The sequence below is a fragment of the Nymphaea colorata genome, chromosome 7, assembly GCF_008831285.2.
Source record: "Nymphaea colorata isolate Beijing-Zhang1983 chromosome 7, ASM883128v2, whole genome shotgun sequence".
NCBI classification, from domain to species: domain Eukaryota; kingdom Viridiplantae; phylum Streptophyta; class Magnoliopsida; order Nymphaeales; family Nymphaeaceae; genus Nymphaea; species Nymphaea colorata.
This window is the reverse complement of record NC_045144.1, coordinates 19,990,119-20,012,733: the sequence shown is the minus strand read 5'-3', so window position 1 is coordinate 20,012,733 and position 22,615 is coordinate 19,990,119. Positions and strand designations below refer to the sequence as shown.

The 22,615-nt window shown below is 39.8% G+C and overlaps 3 protein-coding genes and 2 pseudogenes across 6 annotated transcripts; 4 read left to right on the top strand and 1 right to left on the bottom strand.

Moving 5' to 3' along the window:
- The first annotated feature begins 375 nt into the window (after positions 1-375).
- LOC116257929 (uncharacterized) lies at positions 376-3,889 on the top strand. 4 transcript variants are annotated; one of them, XR_004173517.2, is made up of 4 exons: positions 400-625; positions 749-816; positions 925-1,024; positions 3,814-3,889. XR_004173517.2 is itself a non-coding variant. In XM_031634952.2 (3 exons), exons 1-3 carry the CDS (start codon positions 510-512, stop codon positions 983-985), a joined length of 303 nt encoding a protein of 100 aa, XP_031490812.1. In that variant the 5' UTR covers positions 376-509; the 3' UTR covers positions 986-1,201. The 4 variants fall into 4 exon arrangements, 1 of the variants encoding a protein (XP_031490812.1); XR_007573895.1 differs by lacking the exon at positions 3,814-3,889 and adding an exon at positions 2,988-3,806 and having other exon boundaries at positions 401-625; XM_031634952.2 differs by lacking the exon at positions 3,814-3,889 and having other exon boundaries at positions 376-683; positions 925-1,201.
- A 1,640-nt stretch (positions 3,890-5,529) lies between these two features.
- On the top strand, positions 5,530-7,643 carry LOC116257930 (probable long-chain-alcohol O-fatty-acyltransferase 5; annotated as a pseudogene).
- A 1,578-nt stretch (positions 7,644-9,221) lies between these two features.
- LOC116257928 (probable long-chain-alcohol O-fatty-acyltransferase 5) lies at positions 9,222-10,607 on the top strand. The gene has a single exon (XM_031634951.2). The coding sequence runs from the start codon at positions 9,393-9,395 to the stop codon at positions 10,443-10,445; it is 1,053 nt and encodes a 350-aa protein (XP_031490811.1). The 5' UTR covers positions 9,222-9,392; the 3' UTR covers positions 10,446-10,607.
- Positions 10,608-16,187: 5,580 nt separating this feature from the next.
- On the top strand, positions 16,188-17,249 carry LOC116257192 (acyl-CoA--sterol O-acyltransferase 1-like). Its single transcript, XM_031633804.1, has one exon. It carries the CDS (start codon positions 16,188-16,190, stop codon positions 17,247-17,249), a length of 1,062 nt encoding a protein of 353 aa, XP_031489664.1.
- A 2,953-nt stretch (positions 17,250-20,202) lies between these two features.
- On the bottom strand, positions 20,203-20,948 carry LOC126410204 (uncharacterized; annotated as a pseudogene).
- Between the last annotated feature and the right edge of the window lie 1,667 nt (positions 20,949-22,615).

Below are 22,615 nucleotides of genomic sequence, written 5' to 3'. Positions count from 1 at the left end.
TTTATTGCACAATCATAAGGAAAACTATGGCAACACTTCAAGAAAGAGCATGAATATCTATATCAAAGACCATAGTGTAGCTGCTGCCAATTACAGTAATATTTATCTCATCTCCTTCATCATCCACAAGCCATACCAGTTCACTGAACAGACCTAGAACGTTTGTTCTTTGTAAAACTATAAAAGGTGGAACAATTTGGCCCTATCCTCTAACGCAACTGCACAACTTTCAAAGATCTGATTCTGAATCCCTGAAGCTGAGGCTGAGAGATTTGTGCTTCAGCTGGTGTTCTGCTTGTATGGGGAATTAACAACGTTGTTTTCAGCCGTCGTAATAAGTCAGAACGGTCTTTGTGAAAACGGGTGCACGAAAGAGGATTTGGGATTTTTTGAAAATTTTGTGGACTAAATATGATTTCTTTTTAAGAAGGTGAAAAAACGCACTGTTTCGTTTTTTGCCGGCGACATTTTACGCCTTTCCGAAAATTTCCGACATTTCATCTTCTCAAATGGCATTCTCCGTCCGTCATCTGCTTTCTCCCACCTCCGTCTCAGCGGTGTATCTCGGCCCTCTCCCTGTTATTGGTCTCCCTCTTCACTGTCATTTGCATATGTCGGACCTAAGGTACGGTGGGCTAATTAAGATCCTCAACTGCACTTATCAGACACAACCTAAAGACACTGTAAGATCCTTCTGCTTCCTCATATTTAGTAATGGGTTGTTAAATCTATTGCATATATATGACAGAGGCCGAGGCAAGGCAATGGTTCGGGCTATGGAGCCCTTGGAACTAATCAACAGGGAAAGGATTGTAGGTTTGTGCTAATGTTTTAGATGCAGTTCCCTCTTTTTCCCGCTTTCAATTATTTCACGCGACTCATTCCAGATTCTCGATGTCTGCTTGTTTTTATTGCTTTGTTCAGCATAGAAAAGATCCAGGAAGAAGTTTCTAAAGAAACAAGAGAAAGTAGTGATGAGTACTGAGAAAAAACAGGGGGTGCTGCAAGTGTTCTTTCAGAAATGGTAAAGAAATTTCTAGCTTTAAATGATGCGAACAGCAAGAAAGTTTAGCACCCAATGAGCTTTTTATGTTTTCTGGTTTCATTTTTTTTCTTTACCTTCTCTTGCGTTGGTTAATTCTGGTATAAACTGTTGTGATATGATGTTAATTTTTATAAAACGAAAGGCCAACTTTTTTTATTTATTTGTTGTGACTGTAAGATAAGAGATTTGATCTGGGATTCCAGATTGAATTGGAAAAATATATATATAGCTGTGTGGGCACAAAAGAGTGGGTCTGGTTTTTGTTGACAATGATTCAGGAGGGAAGACCGAGTATAAGGGGCAAACGTTCGTAACTGGAGGAATAAAGTGAAACTTGATTTATATGATTCCGGTTTGTCTATCAAAAGAAAAGCAGTTTAAAGGAAGAAATACTTTCCTTGTTGGATAGTATATTGGACCTTTTATATTACATGATAGTGCATTCAAACACAGGCATATGATATAACATGAGCATATTCATGTGCTCTATCAAACTTGCGTGCTGGCATTGAAATCTTCCTTTCTTTTTTTTTTTTTTGATATGCTGCAGGCGTCAATAGTTGTAGGTGTTTCTGCAGTTAGTGGTTTCTATGCAGGCATCCGAATATGAATTTTCATTTTCTGGTGATACATTCATTCTCAAGGAAGCTAGTTCCTTGTTTATTCTCGATGTCACCCGTCTTGATCAAGCCTTCTTTTCAGTGTGTACACTTGTATCCAGCAAACATGAACCCTGGGTGCCATGTTTATTGACTTTTGCACAAAAAATCTGGTGGACCTGACTTGTAAATGGATCTTGTACATGGGTTATGAAGATGCAAATCATTAACATCTAGAGATGGTTAGCAAGTGGAACTAGGTTGCTGTGCCCAAGAAGTTACTTTTTGTTTTGCTAAGTTGGAAGGGCAATGTAAAATTTTTCCTCTGAGCAAATTATTTTTGGTGTTATATGTTAGAATATCACACAGAGCCATGTGGAGGCTCTGTTGGGCTGGAAGAGCCTAACACTGCATATTGCATGACATGAAGCTCCGTGTTTCCTGCTTTAATTCTCTGTTCTGTTTGGACTCAAAGATTTCTTTTCTATTAATAAGGCACCTCTGCGATCTCCCTTCTATGGATATGAAATTTCTTATATCAACATTCAACTCTCTACTATGCTGGGTCATTAAATTATAAAGACAATCAGTTAAAAACATAATTTGTCATGGTTATCTAGAAAACACCTTTGTGTGATTAATGTTTCTTACAGAAAACTTGAAAATGCTTGAGCCCTCTGTTATGCCAGAAAATTATTGAATGTCAAAAGATGATTTCCTTTATTCTTTTTGGTCCGATAACACTAGCCACAGTTGTGTCAGGATGGGTTATCCGAAAAGGAGCTACAGAGCTACATGTAGGCTCCCACTTTATATTAAAGATTAGATGCCAACTGTGTTGGACTTTCTTATAGACACGTAAATGTGTAAGATTTTTGGCATGTACTATTTTTTCATGGAAAGAACTAGGCCCCAGATTAGCTTGAGTTTCTAAATTTTCATATTTTCTTGCATACCCATATTCCAAAAAAATGTCTCTGCATGAAAGCCACTAGAATCCTAGGTCTTTTGGTGTATCACCATACCTATGTATGATCTGTATTATCCTTTAGAATCCGATGGTAAAAAATTTAGCTCGAAGCACGTGAAAATTATTCGCTGTTTTTAATTGTGTTAGATGAATATCAAATTTAAACCTGTGATTAATCCATGTCATATCTAAGTGCCCATGTGGGCACAACACATGCATCAATGCGATTAAACTGTGGGAAATTGGTTATGCAGCTAGTTGCCTAGTTCTTCAATCTTGTTGCAAAAGGTTAGTTTCCTTCCTCATAGCCCTACAGCTTGATAACAATGTTGTATGAACAGTCAGGTAGTTGTTTTCACTCTGCACTCTGCAGGAGTCCGAAGTTGTACTTAACCAGACCTTCTGTAACAAATAGATGGTTACTATAAGATGAAATGGTCATCTTCCTCATTACGCTGTACCAGAGAGAAAAATAGAAGTGGGCAAATCTACACAAAGACTTGAGACACAATGACAAGGAATCTTGCTTCCATCATTGTCATGTGCCTGTCCGAACAGAAATCTATGAGAAGTATATAATCAAATGGCATTCTTGCAGGCTTGCAGTTCTTTTTCTTAGAATGCATGCTCTCCATGCTTCACAAATGAGCTTACTATCTGTCAATGTAATGTGTAGTTTAGTAATAAGAAGATCTAGTAAATCTGCAAAACATGTAATAGTCAAATAAGAACTAGGATGTGGGTCAGGTGATTTAAATTTTTCTCTGATGAAGGTGATGAGATTGACATGGACAGGGGTGGACGGTGGGCAGGGCTGGCAGGGGCCATGGCCACCCCTCAGATTTTTTAAAAAAAAAAATTTACATGTAAATTTTAAAAATGTTAGTTTAACTGTTTAATCTATATAAAAATTTTGAAAAAATATATCTCGGCCCCGAAACTATAGTTTTGTTTCTGCAACGAAAAACTCATAGCTCTGCACTGGACATGGACAGATTCATTTCTCACTGTGCCCCTTCATCAGTAGCCAGAGCACATTTTCTCATGCTGCATTAGTTGGTTTTCTTGTTACTTTCTGTCGAGGTGTACAAATTTCTACTTCCCTCTGTTGTTCTTATTACCTAACATTGACTTTTACCATTCTGGATGTTTAGCTGGTATCTTCTCATTTTTGTTTTCCTTTTTCTTGGAATCGTTAGGGATGCTGAACTTGTAAGTGATGGACATGGCTGTATAAAAATTTAATGATATTGCAGTAGTTAATTTGAAAAGCAGCTGGAGTTACATTTTCCGCTGTTTGCCTTTTTTTTTTAAAAAAAAATCATTGTGCTTCTTACTGATCATTGGAACTGCACATTGCGAAGCTCACTCTGTCTGGAAGAAGCCTCGTCCTTTTGCAACATTGTCCAAGGGAAGAACATGTGCATGTCTATCAATTTGCTGATTGCAAGCAGGCACAGGAATTTTTCGCCCTAAATCACATCATTGCACCTTTAATTATGGGAGTCAATATATTTTATTTGAACAGTTTAAAAAAAAAACTAGATATGAAAAAACAAATTAATATTTTGATTTAGAAATCAGATAAGATTCATATTTAAGAAATGACATCCAATCAGATTCAGAGATACACAAACTTATGGTTGGAATTAGGTTCGGATTCAAAACATATTTAGTTTTAAATAAATATCATATATTCAATGCCCTTACATTTTGAAAGTCAGTTGACTTTAGTTAAAAAATTGGATTTGTATTCGGATGTAAATTCAAATATCAGATTCCAATTGTAAAATCAGACTTCAGATTTCAGATATGATTTTTCTTCGTTAACATTAGACTCTGATATGTGAACATCCAGAAAGGAGACAAGAGTTAAGATTTAACATTAGAAATGTGAACATCCGGAAAGGGTGATAGAGTTAAGAGTATGAACATCCCTACACTTGAGATCTTTTTTCCTTCTTTTAACTTCTTGCAATGAATAGAGTGATGTAGACTTGTGGTTAGGGTGACAACGATGTAAGGCTGCTGTGAGAAAATACCTCGCGATACGATTTCTGTGGTCGCCGAAGGTTTCAAAGCCTTTAGCAGGCGATGGCTGGATTCTGTTGTCCGGCGACAGCTTCGCCACTGCCTGGGATCAGAAAGCCAAATTTTCAACGCTTTATGATTTCAAGTAATCGCGTTGCTCTTGAGGATTGAAGTGGTATTTGGGGATCTGAATTTTCAAGACAAAAAGCATTATCACTTTCATCTGATCGAGGCATACGGCGAAGAAATATCAAGTGATTAAACTGCACAATGTGGTTCTCACGTTACGTCAGGTGCAATCAAGCTAAATATCAATTTCACAGTTGTAGATATATTGGATATCGATACTGATAATGTACTGACATAAACATAAGAACACTTGGCTGTATAGTTTATTCTTTGGACCGGTCCCATGTCATCAGTGTTGCTCAGATTTGGTTGGTATGCGATGGTATGTATAGACTGGTAGGTGAACAGTTGAGTGTCAGGGACGTTAATTGCTTGTGTTGTAAAATCCATGTGTGCAAGTTGAAGCTTATTATGAGAAGAGACATCAAAAGCAAGTTTGGTATCGTGGGACTGAGGATGGCAACTGTTCGACTTTCAATTGGTTCTGCATTCAACTGAATAGTAAAATGAAATATTGTTTGAGAGAAAGTTATGCACAGTTAAGGAGAGAAAGACTTTTGATAATTTATTAAAAAGGAAATGTTCTTCCTAGTTTTTTTTTATTATTTTTTTTCAATTTTATTTTGATAAAACTAAAAGTATTTTAGTTAACTACTGTAGCTCCTATAACGAACTTCGGCTAAAAAGGGTACGTCTTCATTGGTCTAAACTAATATGGTCATAGTATCACACATTTTTAGGATACGGTAAAAACTTCAAAATTTGAATTTGTGAATCTGTCCAAACATTTTCTGCCACTTTCTTCCTCTCTCTCTTTATCTCTCTGTACTTTCTTCGCTATTTTATATCATCGAATTCAGCTGAGGGATCGAGATAGAGAGATCTAGGTTTCACCTCATTCAGAGAGAGAGAGAGAGAGAGAGAGAGAGAATGAAAGAACTCAGCGCAGTTGTGAGAGTGTGGCTCTCGGCCATGGCGGCCCTTATCTACGTCCATTCCGTCGTCTCCAGGCTCCCCACGAAGCTTCCTCGTCTCATCGCCACCCTTCCCGTCGTCTACCTCTTCTTCTTGCTCCCCTGGCAGATGTCTTCTATCGCCATACGCAGCTCCACCGCCTTCTGCCTCAGCTGGATGTCCAACTTCAAGCTCCTCCTCTTCTGCTTCGACGCCGGTCCCCTCCCCCTGCACCGCCACTCCCTCCGCCGATTCCTCCCCTTCGCGGCCCTCCCCATCGAGGCCAAACCGCTCGATCCGAAGAAAGTGCAGGACCACCATGAGAATGATCGGGGATTGCTTCTGTTCAGGACCCTTCCGAGAATCGCGCTCGCCTGCGCTCTGACGGTCCCGACCGTCGAAGCCTGCGGCAGCGACTTCGCCCAGCGGACCGCGCCGCCGTTCTCCCGTTGCTCTACACGCTGGTCTTGTTCGCCCCCCTCGACGTCCTCCTCGGCGCGGCCACCGTCCCGGCTCGCCTGTTTCTGGGCGTGCAGCTCCACTCTCAGTTCGACCGGCCTTACATCTCGACGTCGCTCGGCGACTTCTGGGGCCGCCGCTGGAACCTCGCCGTCACCACCATCCTCAGGCCCGCCGTGTACTGCCCCGTCCGGTCAGCCTGCTCGCGCCTGGTCGGCTCGAGCCCAGCGCGCCTGGTGGCGACCCTGGCCACCTTCCTGGTGTCTGGGCTCATGCACGAGCTCATGCTGTACTACCTGATGGTCGAGCCGCCGACTTGGGAGTGGGCCACCTTCTTCGTCCTGCACGGCTTCCTCACCTCCGGGGAGCTCTGCCTCAAGTGGGTCGTCGGCGCTCCGAGCCTCCCTCGGCTCGTCAGTGTGCTGTTGACTCTGACCGTTATGTACGTGACGGCGGCGTGGCTGTTCTATCCGCCATTGATGAGAGGAAGCTTCGAGACGATGGCCGCGGCGGAGCTCCGTTCCGCCATGGGCGCGCTGTCAACGTCTCTTTTTCAAGTTCAGAGTAAACTGAAGCGATCTGAAATCTGTTAAACCCGAGCCATTGTTGTTGTTGCAACAGTAGCAGCAGCGATTGCAGATTATTCTGATATGATATGCAAGATCATATCAGAGAAAATTGTAACTCTGAAAAATCAGAATAAGCGCTCAGGGAAAGAGAGATTAACAAGGTGCCGCCAACAGAGCTGCCTCCGGCAAAACAAGGTGAAAAATAATTGTCAAATTATATAAATGGCTTCATTTACAGTTTTTTTTTTTTTTTTGAAAAGCTTGGAAGATGCGTCTATTCTTTCGAATCCCAAGGTTACATTAGGACATGGATAGAGTAATCTTTTTCTAAGCCAAAGTTATGTAGAGTTGTAAGAAAAAAAAAGAAAAAAAAATCATAAAAGGGTATAAGCTTTAGTGTGATGATTGTAAATCTTCCGAACTAATTATCAGTAATCACTTTCTTTTTTTACATAAAAACGTTGAATCTTATGCAGAGAATACAAAGTACAAGTGATCTATTAAAGTAAGTCAAGTGTGCTTTGAACCCACACAAAAGGTAATTATTCTCAACATTTGAGAATTTATGAAATAAGCCAAAATTTGTGGATTTATTTAAAAAAAGAGAAGAAAATCCACTTTAACCGGTGTGAGAGTTTTTTTTTCCTTTTTGAGCAGCAGTGAGAGAAAGAAGGAGAGAATGAGAGAGGTTTTGGCTTTTCATTTGTAGTAAACACTCCGTCCAGGAATGAAGAAAATTCATATTTAAATCCGAATCTGAAATCCAATTTCATAATTTGAATCCAATTCGAATCCAATTTTACTTTCATATTTGAATTTGAATTTGAATTTTGAATTGAATTTGATTGATTTTCAAAATGTAAAAGCATCACATATAGAACATATATTTAAAACCTAATCAGAATTCAATCAAATAATTATGTACATACAAATCGAAATCCTTATTGGATGTCATTTCTTAAATCTGAACCCGATAGACCTACTGCCAAATTTTCGGAGATGGCATTTTGATTGTTGTGAAAAATGGGGCTTAATAGCCCATCTCTAATCGAATTTGTGAAAAATCAATTTGATTCTAAGCCAGATACATGAGGGCTATGTTTCACATACTTTTTTATTACTCTTATCATATTAACCGATTTTTTAGATTTTTATTTCGTATAAATATTCAATTCTTCAAAAAGTTAATATAACAATATCCTTTTTGACGGTTCATCTGGATGCCATGTGGTTCGACCAAAGTGTGACACAAATATGTAATTCTGGATTTGTACGATTACAATAAATAAATGGAACGGACAGCTCTGTCCTTCATTTCATTATATTCCAAATGTGAGGTAACATATCATGAAGAAAAACAAACTTTTTTGTCCCTAGCACCGCGAAACCCGGTGGCGGACCCAGGGGCCACAGAAGAACCGTTTCACATTTTGAAAAATTAAAATTTACCTGCCCAATTTTTTTAAACTGTGAGTTTAGATCCTATAAAACTTTTAAAAGACTGGTACTAAGATTATTTTCAGTGTGTCATATAACAGAAGGGAAGTATGTTACTTTTGCTTCCATATATTTTCATGACAATTTGAAGTTCTGTAGTAGACAAAGCTTGAATAAGACGCCGTGGTTGAGTTCACAATCTAAATCCGATTTTTACAATTAGATCCGAATCCAAATCTAAATCTAGATTTTTGAACCGAATCTAACAGATTTTAAAAATAAAATATTTATTTAAAACTAAATCATAATATATGTAGTTCCAATTTGTTTGGCCTTCTGTAATGCACCACCGTGTACGCCATAATGTCGACGGGGATAAAACAATAAGAAATCTAAATATGAGTTTTGAAATATTTTTTTAAGGAATCCTTCTCATGTGAATCAGTTCAAAACAAATTTTATGCGATTCTAAAAAAAGAGTGCTGCAGTAATTTCCTACTTTTTATAACAGTATATATAAATAAAAAATAGTCTGCTTAAGATGTAGGAAGTTTCTTGGTCAGTCAAAGAAGTTTGTGGGAGGACAAATTATCTTGTGATCAACGACAACACCCTTAGACCAACAACACCATCTGTTGGACTAGTAGGACAAGTAGAACCAAGAGTAGAGCCAGGAAAAAGACTCATGTAATTTTAAAAAATTTAATTATGTCATATAAAAATTTTAAAAATTTATTTCAGTCGGTGTAAAATTTTGAAACTAGGTCTTTTAATAAAAAACTAGCTCCACTCTAAATTTAAAAAAAAAAAATTGCAAAAAAATTTTTGATCGTTTCAAAAAATGTTTTGATGGAGTTTTTATTAGTAGATCGATTCACTCAATGTAATCTTGGTAAAAAAAATTAAAATATAAACAAATAAAATTATTTGTATAATAACTTTTATATATATATATATATATATATATATATATATATAAGAGAGAGAGAGAGAGAGAGAGAGAGAGAGAGAGAGAGAGAGAGAGACACCTCATTGACAGTAACATTTTCTGCAATTAATGTCTCGGCATAGGCCATGGCCGACGCTATCTGGGAGGGAGAGGGATTCTCTCTTTCTCTTCCTTCACCTCAGTCGCCGTTTGCTTGGGAAAGAGATAGATCACTCCCATCTTCGTGGTGTGTGTGTGAAAGAGATAGAGAATGAGCGACCTCAACGCGGTGGCGAGAGTGTGGATCTCGGCCATCGCCGCCCTGATCTACGTCTACACCGTCGTCTCCAGGCTGCCCAAGAACCTCCCCCGCCTCATCGCCACCCTCCCCATCGTCTACCTCTTCCTCTTGCTACCCTGGCAAATCTCATCCGTCCACTTCCGCGGAGGTACCGCCTTCTGCCTCGCCTGGATGTCCAACTTCAAGCTCCTCCTCCTCTGCTTCGATTCCGGTCCCCTCCCCCTCCACCGCCACTCCCTTCGCCGATTTCTCGCCCTCGCCGCCCTCCCCGTCGATGCCAAACAGTCCGACCCAAGGCAAGTGCATCCCCACCCTGAGAATGACCGGCGCCCCCTTCTGTCGAGGACCCTGCCCAGATTCGCTCTCGCCTGTGCTCTCATTGTCCCGTCCCTCAAGGCCTGCGCCAGCGACTTCGCCCAGCGTCACCGCGCCGCCGTCCTCCCCGTGCTCTACACGCTGGTGTTGTTCTGCAACCTCGAGGTACTCCTGGTCGCCTCTGCCGTCCCGGCGCGCCTGCTTCTGGCCCTGGAGCTCCAGCCTCAGGTCGACCAGCCCTACCGGGCGACATCGCTTGCGGACTTCTGGGGTCGCCGCTGGAACCTCGCCGTCCCGACCATCCTCAGGCCCGCCGTGTACTGTCCCGCCCGCTGGGCCTGGTCGCGCCTGGTGGGCTCGAGCACGGCGCGCCTGGCGGCGATGCTGACCGCCTTCCTGGTGTCTGGGCTCATGCACGAGCTCATGCTGTACTACCTGACCCTCGAGCCGCCGACATGGGAGTGGGCCGCCTTCTTTGTGCTGCAGGGCTTTCTCGCCTCTGGGGAGCTCTATTTCAAGTCGGTCGTCGGGTTTCCCGAGCTCCCTCGGCTCGTCAGTCTGCTCATGACCATGGCCGTGCTCTACGTGACGGCGGCGTGGCTGTTCTATCCGCCACTGATCAGAGCAAGCTTCGACGTGATATTCGCGACCGACCTCCGGTCGGCCATGGACGGGCTGCCCACGTCACTTCTTCAAGTTCTTAGTTAACAGAACGTTTTGGGTATGTAATTGTTCATGTTGTCCTGGTACCAGTGAACGTAGATGATTCTGGAAGGAGGACGGCGCTTGGGGCATTTTAGTTTTTTTTACAAAAGTAATGTACATTTTTATCATTTTCGCATTTGAACTGAAAAATTCTCGGTAATTATACATGAAGTCGCAGAAGCAAATGAACCTTAGAGGAAAGTTTCAAAAGGAAGCAAGCAGCTTCATTTTTATGAGAATTTATAGAGACCAGTAACAAAGGAGAAATGTTATCTTTTGGCAATTGAAGAAACATTAATATGTTTTTGAATTTTAGACAATTTTCTTGAGGCATTCAATTTTTTTATATTATGGAAAAAATGGGGCAATTATATAATGGTTATACGAAGCTCTTGTCAGAATTGGCTTGAATTAACCAATCTAACCAATTTCAGAATCAAATCTGCTGGAGGATAGGGCAGACCTCCGACCATTTTATTGATAAAAAAGATACACAAGATAGAGTCGCACCCCTTTGGGATAGTTTGTTAAGAAGAACACTTCCTGAGCTATGAGCCATGAATATGCTCCAAATAACACTTCCATCATGTCAGCTTTCCTTTGGGGAGGGACCAGCGGCACTCTGCCGTGGCTCGGGAGAGGATTTGCAGACGAATCCTTGAAGGAGGCAGCGGGTTGAAGGAGCTAAGAGATGTGAACCTGGAATATGAAAGCGGAAAGATTCTTGGTGCTTTAGAGGAGTTCACAGTGGCTGGAAGAAGATGGTAGGGTTGGTTCAGTGGACTTTGAGAAGCTCCTGGAATATGGAAGCTAAAGGGAAAGATTCTTGGTGTTTTCGAGGAATTCACGGTGGCGGGAAGAAGATCGTAGGGTTGGTTCAGTGGACATTAGGAAAAGGTCGAATTAATTTAGTCTGGTAGAGCAAGAGTTAGCTGCGCCACCCGCCCACCCCCACTTACATAACCAGTGTACGTTGGAGGTGTTATTTTTATGCCTAATCATTATATATGTATGTATGAAATAATAATAAAATAATGTTCATAAGATAACCAAAGATTTATGTGATCACTAACGGATGAATGTACGAGATAACGCTAATAGGACATAATGTTTATGAATTGATAAAAAGATTAATAAAAAGATTAAGAGATAATAAGATAACAAATGGATGCAAAGTGATATCGCTAATCATAAATATAAGATAATGTTTATGAGATAATAAAATATTTATGAGATAATGCATGAACGAAATGTATAAGATAACACCAAACATAAGTATGAGATAATGTTTATAAGATAACAAAAGTTTTATAAGGTAATGAAATAACAAACGGATGCATAAGATAACACAAACATAAGTATGAGATCATGTTTATAAGATAATAACGTTATAAGCAAGACAAAAAAAACTGAAAATACTTTTTTACTACTTAAAGGGATATATTGATTATAAGGATATAGGAACAATAAGCATCAACTACATCTTTTTCTCGTGTAAATTTGTCAAGAAAGGGCTGGAATATAGGAAAATTGTGAAGTTGCATAGGATTCCAACATTATTGCTGCTGAAAGGAACAATAAGGAAATAAAGTTAATTCAAGTCTGGTTGTGCAAACAACTAGCCTCTCCTTTAGGTGGGGCATGTATGTATTCAAATTTTCTACCTGGCTAAAGGGGAAGAAAATTCATCTCTTATGAGGCAAAGAATCTAGATGAGGGAGAATATGGTGTACATTTACCTTTCCAAAAACTAACATTGTCCAAAAACCCAATCGATGTGGGACATTGAGGTTGGTCCAAAATTCTTCTTGCCTCCAATCAAAAGCCATAGCTAAACTTAGACTTGGGCATCGAGCCGGGTATCCAACTGCCTCAAAGGCTGCTGCGAGGGGAAAGAAGTGTTCTTGAATCCTCAAATCGACCCACTTACTGTTCTGCTGCCAGAGCGAGCCTTCTAGTGGGATTATCTTGCTTATGCTCGAGTTTTGACTTAGTTGTTTTGTTGTCTGACCATTTCAGGGTACTTGATTTTGATGTGGTCATAGCTCACCTTAAGTGGTGGAGCCACATGGTGGTTGGTGTGGGCAGTTGCCCACACCAGCTTCACAAAATTAGTTTAATATATATGTTAATATTTTGATATATTTTATTGTTATATATATAAGTGCCCCAAACAAATTAAAGGTATTGAATGAGTGCTCCCACCAAAAAAAATTTAAAGCTCCACTAATAGTTGCTTTAGATATGCTTAGGCCACTCTTTCGTTAGTAAAAATATCCTCTGATTGTACTCATATTTGTGATTAATTTATCGGGAGCAAAATCCTCTAGCAGGGTCGTTCAGCAGGTTTGATCAAAACAACAGATTTAAGCATAGTCGTGCAGGTAGGTACGGGCAGTTGCCCACACAGGTTTCATTCAAAGTGTTTATTTTCTTATTAAAGCTTTATTACAGTTTTTTTCATTAACATACAGGTGCCCTTTAAAAATTAGAGATTATATATTTAATGGGCCGAAATTTCTTTTGGCTCTGCCCCTGCTACTGTTTGATGCCAGCAGACGAGCGACACCAAACTCCACATTTAGAATACCATATTTGATCGGAAAAACAGATTTAAGGACGAGCTGTGCACAATATATAATAAAATCTTGCAGGTACTTTGGAAGGCCACATGTGAGAGGTTAGCACTTCTGTAGAAACTCAATAAAAGAAACACATATATTTACATGATGGTGTCTTTATTCAACAAAACAACGTACATATTAGTGCACCATCAATAAAAATTGACCTACATAATGTCAATTGATATTCACACCGTTTGGTATCATGGCCGGCCGGCCCTGGCAGATTGTGCCACCACCAGGCCTGTTACCACTGACCCTGCCCATTTATTTCCCGGCCGGGCCCGCCCATTTATTTCCCGGCCGGATTAGGCAAGGTTTAAGTAGGCAACAGACTAGACCATGTGTCCAACACCCTGCCCATTTAATTTGGCTTAATTTCCGGCCAGTTGTGACCGTTGGAGAGAAAGTTAGGTGCACCGTATACATTATTAAAAAGTAAGGTCCCCCATAGTCCTTTTTTTTCATTTTTAATTTTGTCTTTACAAAAAAATTTATTTTTTTTGTGTGAACTAAGGGTATTTTAGTCATTATTGATTGACACACTAAAATTCATGCACCAGTCTGAAGCATATAACCAGGTTGGTGATAGTTCAAAGTTTCTATATCATGTGCATTTAAGATAGAGCAATGCAATATAAAATAAGCTTCAGGAACTTGCGATATTCCTCAAGGATATATATCTATATTAACATACAGAGAGAAATCAAAAATAAAATCGAAGTATTAATAATTAAAAATTACGGTACATCAAAGTCTCAAATCATGCCCCCATTGCTTGGCCCAGTTCGTTGCTATATAAGGCGTATATGATGTTCCATGGCCCAAATTGCAGACCTGAGCCCGGTCCATTGCGGACTGGCCCCAACTACCCATGCGGGCCTGCCCCGGTGCTCACTCTTAATTTATAATAATTTTTTAGGTTTAAAGTTTAAACAGATCAAACATATCTAGTTATTTTTTCAATTTTGAATTCATTTAGCGAGATGAAGAGAAAAAATATATAGATCTGATAAGTATTCAAATTTGAGTTAGGTATGAAGTTCCGTAACTGAATCCAAGCCCGTATCTGCTATCCAACTAGATCTAATAAAAATTCAACTCAATTACCTATCGATTTCGGATCTTGTGCTTGTTGGATTTGAACACTAGTTCTTAAATATTAGTATCTGAATCCGAACCATTTACGTCCCTAACGGTGTGCCTTCTTCGAACCAAATGAAAGATAGAGTTCAATCTTTTCTTTCTTGATTTTTCTCTTCTTATCATGCCAAAAAGGACGCAGCGAAATTTGTTGAGAATGTCAATGGATTTGATTTGGATCCGATGTCCAAGCAAACTGATTAAAAAAAAGTCAGACATGGAAGAAGAAGTCGACATCAGTTTGAAAAATCAACTAAAACATGGCTTTAATAAATGAGATCCGACTGGATTTGGGATTGGTTTTAACAAAATATCCGATCAAATTTAAATTTAGACAAGCTATAGATGTATATACATCTTACAATCAATATCTCTACATTTGGAAAGTTGGTTCTTAACAAGAAATATATATATATATATATATATTGGTGCCCCAGAAATAAAAAAGTTGACCTAATGCACAAGATCGTTGCTCAGCAACAGACAAGGAGTTAAAAGAGCTTTCCCTCCAACGGCAAGGTTATTAATGTTCATAACGTCGGGCATCAGACCTGGCCGGCCTGGGCAGACTGGGCCACAACCGGGCCTGTATGTAACCCGGCTTGGCCTATTTATTTTCGGGGCTCAAGCTTGAGTTTTTTTATCCGAGTAAAGTTCGAGCTGGCCAAGCTGAGGCTGGACTCGATCATGTGTTTGTCTAGAAAACTGGTGGTTGGACAAACCAGTGAGGTACGTTGTAAGATGGAACGGGCTTGGAGATATCACTTTTCTCATCTTTTCGTGCGTCTGCCTCCAATCTTTGGTGTTACCAGTTTACCTATCATATATAAATTTTCGTTTATTATCCAAAAAAATTATAATATATAGTGAAAACCCCAAGTTTCTTGATTGAATAATTAAATATATTTATAATTTACTGGCTATTTCAGTTGAAAATGGGGTCTTGTTCGTTCCCTTTTTCCTTATATAGCAAAAGGTGGACTATAACTATAGCGAGTCGCCCATTATAGAGAAAAAGATGAAGACTAATATAAAATACTCATTATTTTTTTTGTTTTCTTATTTAAACCATTCATATATATATATATATATATATATATATATATATATATATATATATATATATATATATATAACACCACCCAATGCACTCAGCTGTGTTTATTCACAGTACAACGTCCAATGCAATCAAACATTCACTTGCACCGGAAGCATTCCATGGGCAGCCTTGATTTAATGTAACTATTGTTCGAAGAGTTTAGAAGTCAATAACAATAATTTTAAATGTTAGTTACGGAAATAAAAAAAAATTTAGTACATAAAAAGGGTCCTTTCAACCCGAAGTCATCACTTATCGTGGTGAACACGTCCGGAATCTAGTTATTTATTGTTGAAACTTAATTTTTTAAGTCTTAAGAGATAACGCAGTTTGGTTGTGAGCCCTTAGGTTATATTTCAATGAATTTGAGCATTTTTGACGTGACCCTATGTGTTGAAACCAGCCATAATATAAATTCTATGTTGCTGAATAATTGTGCCACGAATTGATGCATGAAATGCATTGATTAGTGTGATATATACACTTTAAAATGTGCATAATAAGCGAATGCACGTCATTATAATTTATTTACCTTAAAGGCCATAACTATAATTTCGCCACACATCCATATACTAATTAAATCAGTTCATATGGAATTTCTCCATTGCTGGGCATTTTTGAATTGTATGTGTGTCACTTTTTATATTCTTTTTCTATATATATATCCGTGAGGTGAGCTTATAAATAATGCATAATTAACTAGCTTTGACTTGGATTGTTTATGAGCTTCAATACAAGAGCGTAACCTCCTGCAACTCGAAACCAAAACCAGAACATCAACTCACGCAGAAATGGCTGCCCATCCATCTTAATTTCCTTCTGGAGCTCAATTCTCTCAGCCTCACGACAGCCATGAACGCCTACCGTTTTCCCTTCGCACCAATGAGTCCGAGATCGAGCGATCTCGACGCGCTGCTGAGAGCCTTCCTCTCGACCGTCGCCTCCCTCACCTTCGTTCACATCGTCGTGTCCAGGCTCCCCAAGAACCTCCCCCGCCTCATCGCCACCCTCCCCATCTTCTACCTCTTCTTCCTACTCCCCTGGCTCTTCTCCTCCATAGCCCACCGCACAATCTGCGCCTTCTTCCTCTCATGGATCTGCAACCTCAGGCTCCTCCTCTTCTGCTTCGACTCCGGCCCCCTCCTCCTCCACCGCCATTCCCTCCGCCACTTCGTCGCCTTCGCCGCCCTCCCCATCCAGATCAGGCAGCCGCACAGCAGACCGAGCGAAGACCAGCAGCACGTGCAGCAGGACCGCCACCATCAGCATTCCTGGGGGACGACGCTGCTTAGAGTTGCGCTCGCGCAATCCATCACGTTCCTCTCCCTCGCCGCCTTGTCCACCGACTACGCACAGCGGCGGCCGGAGCTAGCCTTCCCCCCGCTCTACACCCTGCTGATGTTCTCCGTCCTCGACGTCCATGTGGCCGCCTGGACCGTCCTGGCGCGCCTGTTCCTAGACGTCGAGCTCGAGCCGCAGTTCGACCGGCCTTACCGCTCGACGTCGCTCGGCGGGTTCTGGGGCCACCGCTGGAACCTCATCGTAGCCGCCACCCTCAAGCCCGCCGTGTACCGGCCCGTCCGGTCCGCGTGCTCGCGCCTGATGGGCTCCATGCCGGCGCGCCTCGTGGCGATTCTGGCGACCTTCCTGGTGTCCGGGCTCATGCACGAGCTGATGCTGTACTACCTGAGCATGGAGTACCCGACGTGGGAGTGGACCGGATTCTTTGTCCTCCACGGCTTCCTTATCGCCGGAGAGCTCTGCCTGAAGTGGGCCTTGGGCCCCGTCGCGCTGCCCCGCGCCCTCCAAGTGGCCCTCACGCTGACCTTGCTCTATGCATCGGCGGTGTGGCTCTTTTACCCGCCGGTGATACGGATCGGCGTGGGCTCGAAGGCCTCGGCTGAGGTCCAGTCCACTTTTGGCGGGCTGCTAAGTCGCGTCTAGGTCTGGTCCTTCTCGGCCTGGGGCTCGCCTGGTCGCCGGTCGCCTGATAAATGGCAGCTCCGGCGTCTTGTCACAGTGTCTTAATTTAACCGGCACGAATTGTGCCTGTTTTAACAGTATCACTGTGAGGTCGATGTGAGAGAGACTTAGGTGAATGTCATCTTCGTTTTTCGTCTCGTGTTTGGTTTATGTCCATTTTTTTATTAGAACGCTACTTGTTATATACGGCATATAATATGTTGAAGAGTACTTAACTTCGTCATTCTTCGTACTTACTGCCGTGCGGGAGACGTTTGCTTCAAGTAAAAAGCAAGAAAGTCAGAGCTGTCCCATTCCCCTTCCTCTTTTAAAATGGAGAACAAGTGAAATTTTTCAAGACAAATTCCACCATTTGTTTAAGCCAGGGGCTTATGGGCGGGATGTACGGGTAAGGACATAAATCACTTATAGAGCGTTTGATTAGCACGGAAGACATTTCGTGAAAGTTTCAGTCGGGCGGCGCATGATAAAATCAAACGTGAGTAAACATTTTCTAGAAAACTGTTTACGGCATTTAGCATATAAAATATGTTTTGGTTTTCTTATCAAACACCCTATCGAAAAACAAATGACCCAAAGGGTTGACCTATTTTATTGTTGCAAAGGGCTTTTTTTTTAAATGACAGGAGGTATTCTTGTAAATACACTTGGTGCATAATTTTTTGTGCACAAGGATGCACATAACCAGCTTCGCCTTTTGTTTAGCTTAACAAATAATATGTTCCTGGAAAATCCATAAAGTGCCGGCAAAATAAAAATGTTCTGTAAATGATCAAAATAACCATAACGTAAGCCTGTATGATGTGCCGAACAACCAAAGATTCTCTGCTACTTTCATATATTTTGAGGGAAAGACATGTAGAAAATACCCATCTGAAAGTCCTTGTTGTAAGATGAACAAACTTGACTCAATATTATATTCATTAACCTAGAGACTATTGAAATAGACTATATATATATATATATATATATATATATATATATATATATATATAATATAATAGATGTGAACTACTAATTGAAGACAGAAACATCTACAACCGTTCTTTCTTTTCATTTTTCTCTTAATTATCTATCATAATAGATCATACGACCCCCATGAATAAGCTGAATGACTTTAGGTAGACAAAGTCATTATATATATATATATATATATATATATATATATATATATATATATATATATATATATATATATATATATATATATATATATATATATATATATATATATATATATATATATATATATATGTTTTTTTTTAGATATTAGTGCCCCTCACGAAAAATTATGGTTTTAGTCAATGCACAAAATGATGCTTGCACACCTAATACAAGTCGAATATTTTTTTTCTTGAGAAAAGGATGGAGTTGGTAGAGCCATCCCTCAAACAGAAAGACTGATTAATTGATCAAATATGTCTGGTTACCGATCCAATGTTAATTAGTTTAGTTAAATAGGGTGAAAAAGAAAACCTAAATCCTCAAGCATTAAAAGTCTGCCTTGTTGTTCTATTATTTTCCTTGCAATAATCTCCCTGCAGCATAACAGAGAAAGTTTCTCTCACTGAGAAGTTCCTTTATATGGAAGGGAGCGATAAGAAATGGAAAAGTTTTTCTTCCTTGTTGAACTGTAGTCTAATCAGGACAACAAAGACAAGTAATCCCGGTATAACGCCCCCTGCGATCCAAAGGATGAGAAGAGGACCTTGAGATGAAATTTGTCTTATCAGTAAAGTTTTTCTTACTCTATTAATCAATGAAATATAACACCTAATTACTTAGCCAACAAATTAGAGCATGATCCATAAATACCGTTTGGTTACAAAGAATAAATGTCCTAAGGACAAGGAGTCCTTGTCCATGTGAACAAGTTGTAACTTTGTCCAGTGTTTGTTTATAAAAACAAAATTTTTAACTTCTATCGTCTACCGTTTGTTTAAATAACTAGACAGACAAGTTAACACATGTAAGTATTTTTTATTTCTCTCTCTCTCTTTCTATATATAAAGCACATCATAAAACAACTGAAAAATATATGAACTAATAAAAATATTACTTCTTTCTCTCAATAAAAATTCACATACGAAAGGAATATATTTTTGAAAAGTTATTAAAAATATAAACAAATAAAAATATCCACTCTCAATCTTTTTTTTCTATACACACGAGAGACTTAAAATCCATGTCTAATAAGAAAAAACAAATAAAATATGTTAAGAAAGTATCTAAGCCAACAAAAGTACTCTCCCTCTTGCTCTTTCTATCTCTACAAATACAAAAAATCAAAAATGCACGAGCCAAAAAAAATACTCTTTGTCATTTCTTATTTTTGTTTTCTCTTCCTTTGTCTACAAAAATGACATAAAATTCATATATTATAAAAAAAACATAATCTAATTATAAACAACAAAAAAACATAACTAAAGAGTAAGTTTCAATTTGTTAGATACAAACTATATGAAAATATTCAGATACAAGCATCCAAAAATAGGTAAAGGTACATCACAACAATTAGGTGACAAAAAAAACTTTGATATTCTTCATTGAAGTCCATGACTTCAAAATGGTGACGATCGTACAACCACCATAAAATAATGCTGTCTATTGCATTTTCACCTTGTTCCCTGCATTGCAACAATAATTTATGTGAATATTAGTGATAATACAATATGCACTAATAGAGAAACAACATGTATAATTGGCTTGACAATGACAAAAAACAAACATCAAAACTATTTCACTACAATATATTAATAAAAATGTTATTAACAATTTATAAACAAAATCACACAAATAATGCATGGACTATATACACATTATCAGCTTTAAACCATGGTTAATTGCCCGGGCATTAGGCCGGCTCGACATGATCTAATCTTCCATGATGATTCTAATTTTCCACATTTGACTGCAAAGAAACGGGTAACTGATTGCCCATCAATCAAGACAGACCATGGGAGATGATACTTCCTTTCTATCTTGCATGTTTGGGGAGACAGAGGGAAGAGAAGCATTGGGTTTTCTCTAAAACCCTTTCAAGAACATGCATTTCTCCCATCTAGTTGTTAAAAAACAAGTAGGTGGTAGTCCAGCTAAACTCTTATAAACCCTAAGCTTGCTTTAAATATTGAAATTAGTTACAATAGGATGACAAGAACAAGAAGGAAATAAAACACAGCGAAAGCATCCAGATAACATTTAACCAAATGTCACAGAATCAATAAAAACATCTTGCAGACCACAGGACCCAGGCACAGAAAGAGGTAGACAGGAGGGAAGGGAGACAAGCACAAAGCAGCAGTTTAAAAAGTGAAACAAAAGAAAGATCAAGAAAAAGGAGGGAGACTCTGCTTCATGCTTCCTGGAGCTTCTATCCTGTGTAAATATGAAGCCTGATGGCTATGAGGAATATGGTGACCAGTCCAAAGAGATGATGGAGTGAATCAAAATGGAGAGCCCACTGGTGTACAGGTTTGCAAACTCCACCACTCTGTTCTGGTTGGGCAACTGAAACAGCAAGCTTGGAGTCAAGAACACAAACAATGTCGTCGCCATCACCACGGGACCAGAATGCAATATTCTTCTCTTCGACTCGCCTTGCTACACACATAAGACCCAGAGACAAAGGAAATGCACACCTCCGAAATGAATTGCCATCCTTCACAATTTGGATGTGCATTCTCCAACCCCCGCCTCTCGCCAATCTATAGAAAAACTTCGTAACCTTAACCAGATTTTACATTCCATCTGCTCTCTCAAGAATAAAATAGTAACATGACCAACTCATGCACTATTTTCTCTTCTCTTCCAAAGAGTCACATAGTATTCTTAAAAATGAGAAAACAAAGATAATAAAATAAGGAAGCATGCAATGATACCAATAAAAGAGTTCAGCTGTACAATTCTAAAATTGGTAAGAGAAAACAAAAGAGGCATTGCACAAGGAAAATGAAAGAGAGACAAAGACAAAGAAGGTCGATCAAAAGGGGTGAGCGCCCCCGCACAGACACATATATATATATATATAAAGAGCAAGCCACCCACTGCAACGGACCCAAGATTTTGGTCTCACACCGTTGGGGATAAAATTAAATAGCAATTATAGCACGGAATAGAAAAAGGATAATAACGCCTCACCTGATTGTTTTTGAGCCCTTGCAACGATGGGGCGATGTTTTTTTGTGGCGCAAGCAGCTCCACCGAGTGAGCTGCAAGTTCATGTTATGGCGGAAGAGAGACGGAGAGCAGAGTCACCACATCACCAGCAACGAAGAGAGAGGGAGAGAGAGAGAGAGATGATTACCTGCGCAACAAGAGAGGGAGACGACGAGTGTGCAGGAAAGTGAGACAGTGAGAGAGACGACTTCAGTGTGAGGGTTTCGAGCAGCAAGAGAGGGAGACAACGAGTTTGCAGGAGAGTGAGACGGCGAGAGTAGTGACTTCGGCATGAGAGTTTCGAGGAGCAAGACAAGGAGACAGCGAGAGAGACGACTCCAGTGTGAGGATATTGAGCGACAAGAGTGTGAGGGTTTTGAGTGCGAGCAGTTTCCAAAGAAATAAATGCCTCCGGTTCCACGGGGAGAGGTCATTTCCCATAAGAACACAAAAATGTACTCTTGACGTACAGGAGAACCACGTGTCCTCCATTGTTTCCTGTCCAGTGAATTGTGGTCGTTGGAACAAAGTGTCACTCAATCCAAACGCCCTCTTAAGAAGGATTGGGATGAGCAGATGTCCATTGAGTCTTTCCCTTGTTCTTATGTCGCTGTGTACTGCCAATGGAACGGCACCGCACCTACAAAGCTACACAGAGCCCTTTAGAACAGATTCATCGGACATTGGGTTCTAAAGCATGCAATATTTCTGTTACCAAATGCCTCCTTAATTAAGGTCTTATGTACCCACTTGTTATCTTTGAAAGAACCAATTAATTAAGCAAACAGGTTTATTTTAGATTAAGAATGATTTGAGATTTAACTAGATAATACAAAAAAATTGAAATTTTTCAAAATGCGTGGATAGCTGGAAATATTTAAAACTAGTATGTTATAATCATTAAATGAAAATTAAAAAAATACAAAAAAAAATAATGTTTGCTTTTAGATTACTTGCATCTGGCAAGTTGACGCAGCTGCCTAACTTGTTCAACAGTATGTGAGCATCCCTTAGAGCCTACGCCGTCAAATAAATGCTCTCCTTCACCAATCAGCTGCCTCGTGACCTCATCAACCTTCTTCCTTATAATGAATGGCGGATCCGAAGACAAATAGATATTATGTGCATGATAGAACGTTGGTTACATGCCTCCATTATTTAATGTTTTG